Source organism: Cynara cardunculus (assembly GCF_001531365.2).
Source record: "Cynara cardunculus var. scolymus isolate 2C chromosome LG 5, CcrdV1, whole genome shotgun sequence".
NCBI lineage: Eukaryota > Viridiplantae > Streptophyta > Magnoliopsida > Asterales > Asteraceae > Cynara > Cynara cardunculus.
In genome coordinates, this window is record NC_037532.1 from 10600793 (window position 1) to 10612824 (window position 12032).

Here is a 12032-nt window from a genome sequence, read left to right on the forward strand (position 1 = left end):
TTATTTATTAAAAAAAGAGGTTTACGCAAATACATAAATCCATTTGCGTAAAATCCGCCTATTCAAGAAATTACATTGAAAATGTAGCTATATTGTAAACAAGGGCTGGGAAATTAGCTATTTCCTTCTTTTAATTACTCGAGTTACATCTCCTAAATTACTAAAATGCCATTATGGTTTTATATAAATAGGAGATTACACACATAGACCAAATATGGGTGGAAAGTGTAAATCACATAGATCAAACATGTAATTTACTCGATAAAGCAAGACAACCAATTATCAAGTTGCTAAATTTCAATCTACTATCCTAAGGAGCTCAGGTCATAGTAAAAAAGAATTGACAATAAACTCGAAAAAACATCACGTAAAGCATCCTCCAGAATTACATAAACTTTCAGCTGAAATTTCACATTCGAAATGGAAAGAAAAACGTAGAGTGACATGGGAAATTTTTATGCTTTTATGAAGTAGTTTAGGGACGTTCCAATTTTTTTTTGGAGGCCATGCTACATCCAAATCTTTTGATTACATTACATAAATGAGATAACAGAGATATATGTTAAACACAAAAATGAGCTAAATCTAAACGATTAATAATTTGAACCTAAACTCAAATAATTAATAGTTTGAATTTGAACAATTTCAGTTCTAGTTTTACACAAGTCAATGAAATACCCTAAACACATAAAATTGGACCCCAAAATTTTAATCTCACATTTAACATGCTAGGAGACGGATTATGGTTTTCCCAATAACAATTTCTATCTTGAACTTTGGTTTGCCAACATCAGCAGGAGCCATGGATATCATTCAAACATCTCCTCCTAAATGTGCCAACTACATATGCATAAAAGGTTACTATGGTAAACCTTTGACAGTAGAAAAACTGCAAAAATTATCCTATTTTACAGTATGAATCTTATTTCTTTATCATGATTTGATCAACTTTAAGTTAGTTTTTTCAATTGACCATGATACAAGACTTTTGTTAGGAATCCAAGGGCTTCCATCTTAAAACATTTGGCAACAGGGGGAAGCCATTCTTGAATCATATATATCACTGGATTGAATCAGTCTTTCTGTTACTAATGGTCGTCATATCATGACTATATTTCACCCCTAAAGTGTACAAGTACAGAAAAAGCCAGGTTCGGAGTAATTGAGTTATTAATGATACGTACGCCTAAAACAAACGTCCCTGAAGATTTTGTCCACAAACTTCTGTAAAATGATAAATCACAAGAATTACATTAATACCATTATATATCAACCTCTTAACTCAATGTAAAAAGTGCCATAATCAACAGTAATAACAAGCCAACAGAAAAAATTTCTAACCTTAAGTTAAAAACTTCAAGTGAAAGAAGACAAAACTGAGCAAAAACACATACCATTAGGTAAATCCAGTGTTCAAAAAAGCGCGTCATGACGCACGATGTCACAAGAAGCGTTTTCACCGTTACGAAAAGGCCCATAGCATTTTTGTAAGACGTGGCTCACGCCATATCATTTTAGAGCGTCCCACGGCTTGGGTTTTTATATGACGTGACATTTTTACAAAAAAAAATATTTTTCAGTTTTGTTTTTTTAACTTTTGTGTTTTGACACTTTTAAGTTTAGATTTTACACTTTTATAAACGTATCTAATCACATTACTCATATTTTTACAAATTCATAAACGTCATAGGCTTACGATTAAAGCGAAGTTGTAAAATACCTTTCTAAGTTATATTTTGAATATTTAATCAAATACTATTTTTATAATAATAATAATCCATATGGTTTTTCTTCAATGTAATTTTTTAATACCACTGTCCAATTAAATAATATATAAAAAACATATATGTATATATATAAATCTATATATGACATACAAAATCTGCCGCCTTAAAAAACACCCTCGTCCTCGCTGTGGCATGTAAGGGAAAGAATTTATTGTCAACCTCTTTCAGATATGAATCTATCTGATTCAGTAAAGAGAACTTGTATCAATATCTCAATTAGGCCAAGCAGCTAGGAAGAAATGTAAAGAACGAGAAGAATGTTAACTATACAGTTTAACAATATCCTTGCTTAAATGAAGTAAAGGCTCCGGCGAGATTTAAGTGTCGTTTACCAAACACTTACCCGGGTAAGTGCTTACCACGTCACTTTACTTTACTGGATGAATATGACAATGACTAAAAATCTTACCGGGTAAGAGTGAATGCAAGAATCGAGAGCCTTACTCGGTAAATAAGAACGGAGACTCTTACCATGGTTAGCGCTTACCAAGATAAATTGCTGCATTCGATGCGTTTTAGTGAATATAATCTTACTTGGTAAGTAAGCGATAATGTTGAATTTTACCGATAAGTGCTTACCAGGTAAGTGTTTACGTAAACGACCCCTTAATCTCACCGTAATACCATGCCTCAAGCCATTTTGATTTTTGAACCTTGGATAAATTGCAATAGAAAAAGGCTAAAGATCGGAACGAAGAAAAAATGACATAAAACAAATTATTAACAGGGACCAAAATTGCAATTTACTCTAGTTATGGGCCACATTGCAAATTTAAGAAAATTAGGAGGGCAAATATGAAAGAATAGATGAAGTCTGTTTCAATTGGATGTGTGCTAGGAGTTGGAAGAGTAGCCTCTCATTTTGTTGGTCTCTGTTTCTAGGGTATTTGCAATTTGTGAAGAGAATCGAGAGTTTTGGAAATGCCGTGCCTCAATCTGTCAACAAATGTCAACTTAGAGGGTGTTGATACCTCTTCGATCCTCTCCGAAGCCACCTCCACCGTCGCCAAACTCATCGGAAAACCCGAAGCAGTATGATTTCTCTCTTTCTCTATGTCTGTGTGTTTTCTGTGCTTTGTTTAAATCTGAATGTTCTTCGATGTTATAGCTCTTAAATTATGTAAGGCGTAGAACCCCCTCTTTTAGTAGTCACCTTTTTCCTTGCTTAAATGAGAATTTGAGGTCTTAGGGTTTATCAGTGAATTTCATGTTCCATTGGGTAGAGTTAGATTGGTGTGTTGATTTGAGTCTTGTGGCTTCAGGTATATTTTGTTAATGTTACTAATTTATAGTAATATTGTCGGAATTTTGTGCTTTGCTCTTTTGAAATTCCTTTGTGTAGAACAGCGATTCAAGGTGTTTTCTAATAAGCTAAACGGAGTGTTATGGAAGTGCTGTGTAGGTTTTGCCACTTTCGTGAAGATGCTCCCATGTGTTAGAATAGAGACACTCCTATATTCAAGGTTTTTTTTAATGAGACGGAGTGTCGGATTGACACTCCCATATGTCTCGATTTATCTAAAACAAAGAACAAAAAGTCAAAATCTCTGAAAATTTTAAGTTCAGATTCTCTATTTTAGTATTTCAACATTCATTGTAATATTAAAATATTCTATAAATTTATAATCCTGTTACACTTTTTAAAAAAGAACTTATATAAAATAATAATAATTCAATTTTATTGGTGGGAATGAATATAAAATTAATTTCACTCTTCACACATCAACTTTTAGAAAATTCTCTAAACATGGAGCTTTCTCTATTTTAGAAAACAAGTAGTCCTAGCCGTAAACGATGGATACTAGGCGCTGTGCATATTGACCCGTGCCAGCTGCAACAGGAGCTGAATATGCAACAGCAATCCAAGGTCGCATACCCAGACGGAAGCTAAGTTCCCACTCACGACCCATGTAACAAACTACACCACTGTTGGAGCAAAATAGAGAATAAAAACCCCATTTTCTCTCTTTTAGAGAGTCTGTATAGTACAAAAAACTTGTTATCCCAAGTCTATGGGACGAGGGGACAAAAAAATGCCCCGCCAAAAGAGTTGGAACAAAATTGTAGCACAAGATTGGTAAATTACTAAACTACCTGTAACAAATTAAAACCCTAAAATATTCCACAATTCCATCACCCTCCTGTCCCGTCCCTTCCACATACCCGATACCCACACACCCTATTTTGTAATGAGTGTACCAAGAGGCCATTTGGTATCAAGTTAGCTCTACAACATTTTAGGTTGTGAGTTCTTATCTTTTCAAGAGACATCGTGAATGAGTTCATTTTTCAAGTAATGTAGAGGTGATAGTGTTTTCCCAATCGATTTTAAAGAGCAAGATAAATTATGGATATTTTAGTCACATGAGTAAAGATACACGATAAGTTACAACGGGAAGAACATGTTGACTTTGAGTTATGTTTACTATCAGGGTCATTTCTTAGCACGTTAAATGTGGGATTTTAATTAAGACCCCAAAATTTTGGGGCCCAACTTTACATGTGCTTAGGGCCGTTCATCAACATGTGTGAAGCATTATCTGTAGCCTTAGGTACAGATTATTAGATTGTTAGTTGTTTAGGTTTAGGCCTTTTCTACACTCAACGTTAATAGACCTCCAAACAGATTGGGACGTCCTTGTTTACTATGAAACCTTTGAATATAAATAAATCATAATTTATAGGCACTTCACCAAAACATGGTTGTTTAATGAAATTTTCACTGATGATATGCAATGATGTGATGATTTGATGGTATAAGTTGATAACATATGTGGATATAACTACTAACTACTTGTCCTATAATCACAAAAGTTTGTAGTATGTACTGTTGTATTCTTTATTCTATTAGAGTACAGAAAACTCGTCAAGTGCTATTGCTGGCTCCTTCATCTATGAAAAAACCTTCTCATCTCTCTGTCTCTCTCTCTCTCTCTCTCTCTCTCTGTATATATATTTATATTATGTATATAATTCAGCAACTCCATTAACTGAAGACAGTTTAATGACATTTTTGTTAATCCAGTGATGTTATGCCTTGACCTGCTTGTGTAAATCTTAATTACTGTAGCAATTTACACAATAAATAATCCAATAGTTGTGTTCACATGTATGCAGGATTGATGGTTGTCAATGATATTTCTTCTTCAACAAACATAAATTTTGTGGTTTCTAGTTACTTTTTTCTATTTCCAAAAGATTGCCAGAGATTTTATGTTAAAGATATATTTTGTCTCCAATGATTTCAACTACATGTTTTATGCCTTATTTTACAACTTATGATACCCTTTTTAATAATTGTTGTATCTGACCTTTAGCTGAGGAGCTGTTTGGTTGGTTTTCTATTAAGTTTGTATGGATAAAGATGTCTGTGGATTAATCTGTCTGTATAAATCGGGAGAGTTTTTCCATAGATGGAAGGAGCGTGTTTTTAATTGGGAGGGGCAAGTTTGAGAAAAACTTGGCTTTCTGCATAAAGCTCTCCCCTAGAAGCTTATTGAATAAGCCACTTTCTATATCATCAAGCCACTACCAAACAATCATGTATAGTTGACCGAATAAGCTGCAAGTTCCATTAAGCTGCTAACAAGTAGGCCCTATGGGGCTGTTTACTGAACACATACCATCTCTTATCGTGTAACTAAACACTTGCTGCTTCTTACCGGGTAAGAGATGATGGTCTTTACCTACAATCTTGATTGTACTGTTTCATTTTGCTAACAGAGAATCTCACCCGGTAAGTGGGGGTAATTAGTGCTTACCAATCTTATTGGTAAACGGCTGCTTAGTTTTTCTAACATTCCATTCTTAATGAAATGAAGTCCTTAATCACCTCATTTCGGATTGGTAATGAAGAGAGCATCTGTGTTGTTTCACATATAAGCTTTCTTCACAGCATTCTTTGGATTATGGATTGAACACAATGAGAGATCATAATTTGGCCTGTGATCTGATGCAACCATGAAGCTGCTGAAGTTCTAATAGTTACGGCCCAAGTATTCTCTGCTATGTGAAGTTCCATTGGGGTGTTTGTTACACAGACTGGACAGAACGGGACTGAGATAGGCGGATGAAAGAGTTGTGGAAAGTTTTTGGGTTTTAATTTGATATTAGTAGTTTAGTAATCTACCAATTTCGTTGGATCTCCTTAATTTTTGTTCCACCTATTTTGGTTACACAAAGAAATACATTTTTCGTCCCACTATGTCGTACCAAACCTGGGACAAGAAGTTTTATTCTATCATGTCCCACATACCAAACGCACCCTTGCAGTTGGAAAACAACTTTTTCCTAATTTTTTGAAATCTGAGAGCATCTCTAACAGATTCTCTGATACAGAGAAAACGGGTTTTGATTCTCTATTTTGCTCCAACAGATTCTCTATATCTCTTAAATAGAGAAAACTTAACTTTTAGAGAATCATCTAAAGCTGATTGTAATTTGTTATTTACATATCTATCCATTCAAAATATCCATTTATTCACTGCTGTGGTTATATTGTCACTTTTCTTCTCCATTTATTAGGGGTTATTTTGGTTTGGGTAGAGGAATGAAAATGAGAATAAATGAAAATGACAAGAAATGAGAATGAATTTTCATCTCCCTTGTTTAACCTGAAATGAAAATTTGGGCTTTTGGGGGGTATGAGCCCATTATATTATAAAAAACCCAAAGTTTTTTTTTATATTCAATCTCCCGTTAAGCGTTGACTGCTTAATACCTCTAACTAAAAAACTTGCAACTATGTTGCACAGTATGTGATGATTGTGTTGAAGGGATCTGTACCCATGGCTTTTGGAGGTACCGAGCAGCCAGCAGCGTATGGTGAGCTAGTGTCTATCGGGGGGCTGAATGCTGAAGTAAACAAGAAGCTGAGCGCTGCAGTTGCCGACATTCTTAGCACCAAGTTGTCTGTTCCCAAGTCACGATTCTTCCTCAAGTTTTTTGATGCAAAGGCAAGCTTTTCTTACCTCCTAGGTGTTATTGGGTCAATTTATAAGGTTTTCAATATTATTCAACTAATGGATAACATAATCAAATAAGTTTGCTCTATTTGGTTCCATTATCAGGTAAACTGAATAACGAGGGTTTTTAAATTTTAAGATAACTTATAATATTATATATCTATGTAAGGTTGGGTTCACGTGAGACTTTTCGTGAGACCTGTAAGACCACTTTTTTACACTTGAAACTTCACAGCAAAACCCTGTGAAGGTAAAAAAGCCGAACCTTCACACGTTTTGCTGTGAAGTTTCAAGTGTAAAAAAGTGCTCTCATGGGTATCACGAAAACAGACTGGTCTCACATGATCCCAAAGTGTGTCTATATATATATATAATTAATATTTTAAATATAGACTGGAAATTTGGAACTGAGGAGGCAGGAAAAAGTCCGAATATAATAAAAATATTTTCTTAAAATTTAAGATAATTTATAAATAAATAATAATATAAGTCCTTAGATAAGTTGTTAAAAGCGCTACTGAAGCGTGCCTAGGCTCTGAGGCCCAAGGACCTAAAAGTCTTGTGCTTTTTTGAAGTTTGAAGTTAGAGGCTTGGCCTATTCATGAGACTCATCTTGTGGGCCTAGGCGCGCCTCATTAAGAGTTATTAAATACCTAATCAAACCCTAATATTAAATAAGTACTAGAAGAGTACTCGCGCAATGAAGCGAGACACATCTCGATTTTAATATTCTATTTTATTATTTGTCTCTGTCGATGTTATATTACTATTTTATGTGTTTTTAAGAAAGCAATAATGATTTTATTTTTGAATAAAATATAAATTTGAAGATATCATAAAAATTTGAAAAACAATATATTAATGTTAATATCAAAATCAACTATTTAAAAGTTCTCATTTTTATGTATTTTCTTTAATTTATTTTTTTATTATATTTTAATTTAAGTTTAATAACGTAATAATTTATTTTTGGTTTAATAATATAAYATTTTATAAAGATAATAATTAAGTATTCTGTTAGAACTAAATGATTATCTTAATTATATTTTAGATTTTTTATATTTAAATTGAGATGTTTATCCTGTATTTGAATAGGTTTATATGCATTTAGTTACACGAATTCAGATATGGAGCTTTAATAAGTTGTACTTAGGCACAATCTACTTGCAATATTGAGTTTTAAGTAACATGCATTAATAAACAGTACTTTACGTATAAAAAGTGGTTTTTAAGAGTTTTTGTCAAATGCTTTATAATATAGTATAGATTCTCATCTCATAGACTTCTTACAAAAGAGTTAATAAATGACGTAAGTCAAACCCTAATATTAAATACATGGTCCTTAGAACTTCAAGCCTCCTTCTCTATCATTACCCATACCTTACAACAACTCCTTCAGTCCTTCACGGCTCACGGTTTAAACCTTCTCTCTTTTGCCTCTATCAAAGTGTTGTTGGTTGTTGAATTGGACGCCTGTACTTGCTGCATATTTGAGTTGTGTGTACTTGTGTGTGTATATATAATATAATTATGAGATGCGCCTCGCATTTCTAAGGCCCACTCATGCTTATGCCTCGTGCCTAGGCCCCGGGACTTCTTTGGGCCTAAGTGTGCCTTAAGGCTTTAACAACTTTGATTCCCTACTATTGGGTTTTATCAAAAACCATACAGAAGTAACAGAAAACTGAACAGAGAAAACCGAATAAAGAGTTATAAATGAACTAAAAATCCCGAAGTGTTTTATCTAAAATTCATTCGGTTCAGACGCGTTATTCGTTTTGCGTAGTGGATCGTTTTCTCCTTTTTATGTGTTCTCATTGAATTTTGCTGTGTGTTTAGGCCTGTCCAAGTCAAGAATATGCACCATGTATGCATTCTTTACACCAGTCCTAGATCATGTAATTCACTTCAATCATTTTAGAATCAGCATTTTAAAATTTCTCCAGTTTGATTCTCACTATGTTCTTTAAAACCGCGCTTAGAAGACCTAAATTTTTTCCCGTGCCATCTTTAGTAGCATCTTGTATACACCGGCGGACCCAAGAGTTTTGCCGAGTTGGTGCATCTTTAAGATGGATTAAAGGCCTGCAAAGTCATCCCATGTGGTTTTAGCCGAATTCTACCGTTTCGAGGGATTTTAAAGTTTTTAGTTGATTTCGAGTTTTTTTTTTTGGTTTTTTGGTTGATGTATCTTATATTTTCTTAACATCTCAGACCACTTCTCAAAGTTTAGCGGGTGCACTTTTCATATTTCAAAGAAACATCCTACTTACGATTTATGAAAATAAGTTGAGTAGGTGCACAGTGTTTAATAGGTCCGTGTTGTATACATATACTATGGTTTTAAATAAATGAGAACCAAAAAACAATGAGTAATGGAATTTAATTCCATTACAAATCCCACTAACCAAATACATCAACGTTTCAAATCCATTCCAATCCAAATCCCTCGAAAACAATCTTGCATACCAAATGGACCCTCAGTGCTAAGAGGGTAAATGATGTTTACCAACAATCTGTTTTGACGGATGAGAATGTTACCGGTGATATTGGAACCATTTACATCTTTATTTGGTGTTCAGAATGTGAGTTTGAAAATGTGTTTGCTAACTCTGATCGTTGCTTTCACAGGGCTCTTTCTTCGGATGGAATGGGTCAACTTTTTAGACCATGTGTATGTGGTTAAGAATTGAAGCTTGAACTATGGTCTGAAACAATGGATATTAAAACATTGACAGCATGTCTAAGTATGTTTCGACGTTGATTGTGGTTCTCATCTTTCTTGTGTTCAGGTGCAACTGTTTTATTTCATCTCCCAAACCCAAATAAACTACCTATGCAAAGAATTATAATGTTATGACTCGTTAATTCCTTAATTTTTCTGAAATCCGAAATCGAACAAATTTAAATCTTTTAACTTGTTTAAACACAATTTTTTTTTATTAATGAACTTGCATAAATCCCTCCATATTTTTCGAACAAGTTATTGCTTTTGTAAAACAAAAGAAATGTATTATTTATCTCTCCATGTATCACATCACAAATCGGTAGGAGATAGGTCATTAATGTTTCCGTTAAGTTTTTGAAGGGTGCGAACGTATTGTTCTTTTAGGTCCTGTCATAGAGTTTTTTTGATGCAAGTCTGTAATGGTAAATGATTCTTTTAATTTTCAACTTAAATTTTGTAGCTTTTTATATATGTTTTAGAAATAACTTTTAGTTTTCAACTCAAACTTTGTTGGTCTTTAATATGTTTTAGAAAAAAATTATACTCTGGAGTCTGGACTCGAACATGGCCCCTTTCTATGCAATAGAACGACAAAGAACCAACCAATTTCAACTTCAAGTGGTTTGATTTTATAGTCAAATTATGCCAAGACCTAGAATCTACCTCTAATGCATGTATCTCACCCTCAAAGACCCTAATTCCAAGTGGGATACTCGTTTGATAATACCAAAACAACTATTCTACACAGTGGGTGAGATGGGAAATGAAAACTATTAGCCCCACATGAAGTTTGTGAAAAGAAGTATAAATATCTTCATATACTATGCGTTCGCTAATGAGTCCTGCATCTTCAAAATTGAAGTCAAACACAAAACCTACTTTCAAATAGGATACACGGAGTTCATTCGGTTTGATATGAGTTTGTTAACAGTGGACCTTTTACGAATCATAAATAATCTACACTTTTTCTTTTTAAAGTATATAAATACAACAAATAAACTAGCACAGTATCCCCTGCTTTTGATGAGGTATGAATCCATGACTTCACAGGAGGACGAAGACTCACCAAGTTGTAATAAATAAAAGGAGACACTGCAGCTTGCAGCATAGCTAAAACATGCCTTTTTTGACATTTGTTTGCTGTTTCTTGGCTATTTTGTATTCTAAAGTTTCCGGATAAAAAAGGGTACCACGAACAATGCAAATGGCATTTCTTAGCAGAAAGAAACTTTAGAATACAAAGATTGAAATTTGAATGGGACAATAAGGATTGAATCAATCTGAAAAGATAAATGGGTTTTTGAAATCAAATTCGTAAATGTTGAGTAACATTGAAGCAAAATACATATCTTCAGAAAGGAAATCACCAAAATTAGTAATCAAATATAAAGAAAAATATTATGAATAGATGATGACTCACTGCTGCACAATCTATTGTTTCCATTATACTACTTACCCTTTTCAATTTGACAAAGCAAAACGCACATCGGATGAAACCGAATCAGGCACGAGCGGCAGCAACAATTGGGGCGGCGGATGCGGCGGCGTTGGAGGCCGCGCCGCTAAGGAAAGAGAGGAATCCAGTGGAAGCACCAGACTCTTGTTCATCAAGGAACAGATCCTCTGGAGTCCTGAAAGCACCATGAGCAGAAACAACCGCAGTTCCAAGAAGCAAAGCGGAGATCAGTACAGATCCGACACTTGTTAGAAAGATCACGACGATGCTCGACACAAGCAACAGGCCTAGGGTTTCACGCTCCGAGAACGTACGGCCGAAGATCACCAACGGTGGATCGGAGGGGCGGAAGAGGTAGAGGAAGAGCCAGGCGGCGAGGAGACCCACGAGGATGATGAGAGAGAAAGGGTTTGTGAGGAGAGAAAACCCGAGGACAGCGGCGATGACGGTGAGATAGTTGACACGGAAGTAGGAGTAGTTCTTACGGATCCGGGCAGCCGCGTCGGTTATGGAGTCAGGTTTGGAGAATGCCGATCGGTCGACCAGTTCAGACCACGGACGGCGTTTGGAGAGGCCAGATCGGACAGTTTCGGTGATGTTGTTGATGAAAGCGCGGAAGGCAGGGGTGGCGACAGGGGCCTGAGATTCCCCGGTGGAAATGGTTTGTGGGTTTGAGATGGGGAGAACCGCCGGCGATGAGGCCATTTTTGCCGGAAATTTAGAGGGAGAATTTGGAGAGATGATTTTGCTTCCGATTTGGTTGAGAGAAAGGGTATGGCGTCGGTGGATCTGATTTCAAGAATTTGATCGTTCAACCTTTATTATATATTCTTTTAACCAAAAAAAAAGAAGATAAAAGAGTAAAATTACAATTTCAGTCCCTGTATTTTGTTAATTATTTCGATTTTTATCTGTATGGTTTAGGAAGTACGATGTTCGTTATATATTATTTTTTCGTACTTGTATTAAATCCTACCTTAAAATAGACTAAGAGGTCGTTTATCAAACGCTTACTTGGATAAGTGTTTACCAAATTATATTACTTTACCGGATGAATATGAAGGATCAAGAATCTTACCGGGTAAGAGCGAAGGTAA

At 34.9% G+C, this 12032-nt stretch overlaps 2 protein-coding genes across 2 annotated transcripts; one reads left to right on the forward strand and one right to left on the reverse strand.

Annotated features, from left to right (window-relative positions):
- Positions 1-2611: 2611 nt before the first annotated feature.
- Positions 2612-9613, forward strand: LOC112512319 (macrophage migration inhibitory factor homolog). The gene is made up of 3 exons (XM_025118202.1): positions 2612-2819; positions 6542-6742; positions 9383-9613. The coding sequence occupies exons 1-3, from the start codon at positions 2709-2711 to the stop codon at positions 9416-9418; spliced, it is 348 nt and encodes a 115-aa protein (XP_024973970.1). The 5' UTR covers positions 2612-2708; the 3' UTR covers positions 9419-9613.
- Positions 9614-10761: 1148 nt separating this feature from the next.
- LOC112513305 (PRA1 family protein B4-like) lies at positions 10762-11706 on the reverse strand. The gene has a single exon (XM_025119531.1). The coding sequence runs from the start codon at positions 11638-11640 to the stop codon at positions 10981-10983; it is 660 nt and encodes a 219-aa protein (XP_024975299.1). The 5' UTR covers positions 11641-11706; the 3' UTR covers positions 10762-10980.
- Between the last annotated feature and the right edge of the window lie 326 nt (positions 11707-12032).

Bases quoted from the DNA above. Each gene is read 5' to 3' on its own strand.
- LOC112512319 (XM_025118202.1), top strand. From the start codon at position 2,709: ATGCCGTGCCTCAATCTGTCAACAAATGTCAACTTAGAGGGTGTTGAT. The intron at 2,820-6,541 runs GTATGATTTCTC...TATGTTGCACAG, and splicing joins TCATCGGAAAACCCGAAGCA to TATGTGATGATTGTGTTGAA. The intron at 6,743-9,382 runs GCAAGCTTTTCT...TTGCTTTCACAG, and splicing joins TCAAGTTTTTTGATGCAAAG to GGCTCTTTCTTCGGATGGAA.
- LOC112513305 (XM_025119531.1), bottom strand. From the start codon at position 11,640: ATGGCCTCATCGCCGGCGGTTCTCCCCATCTCAAACCCACAAACCATT.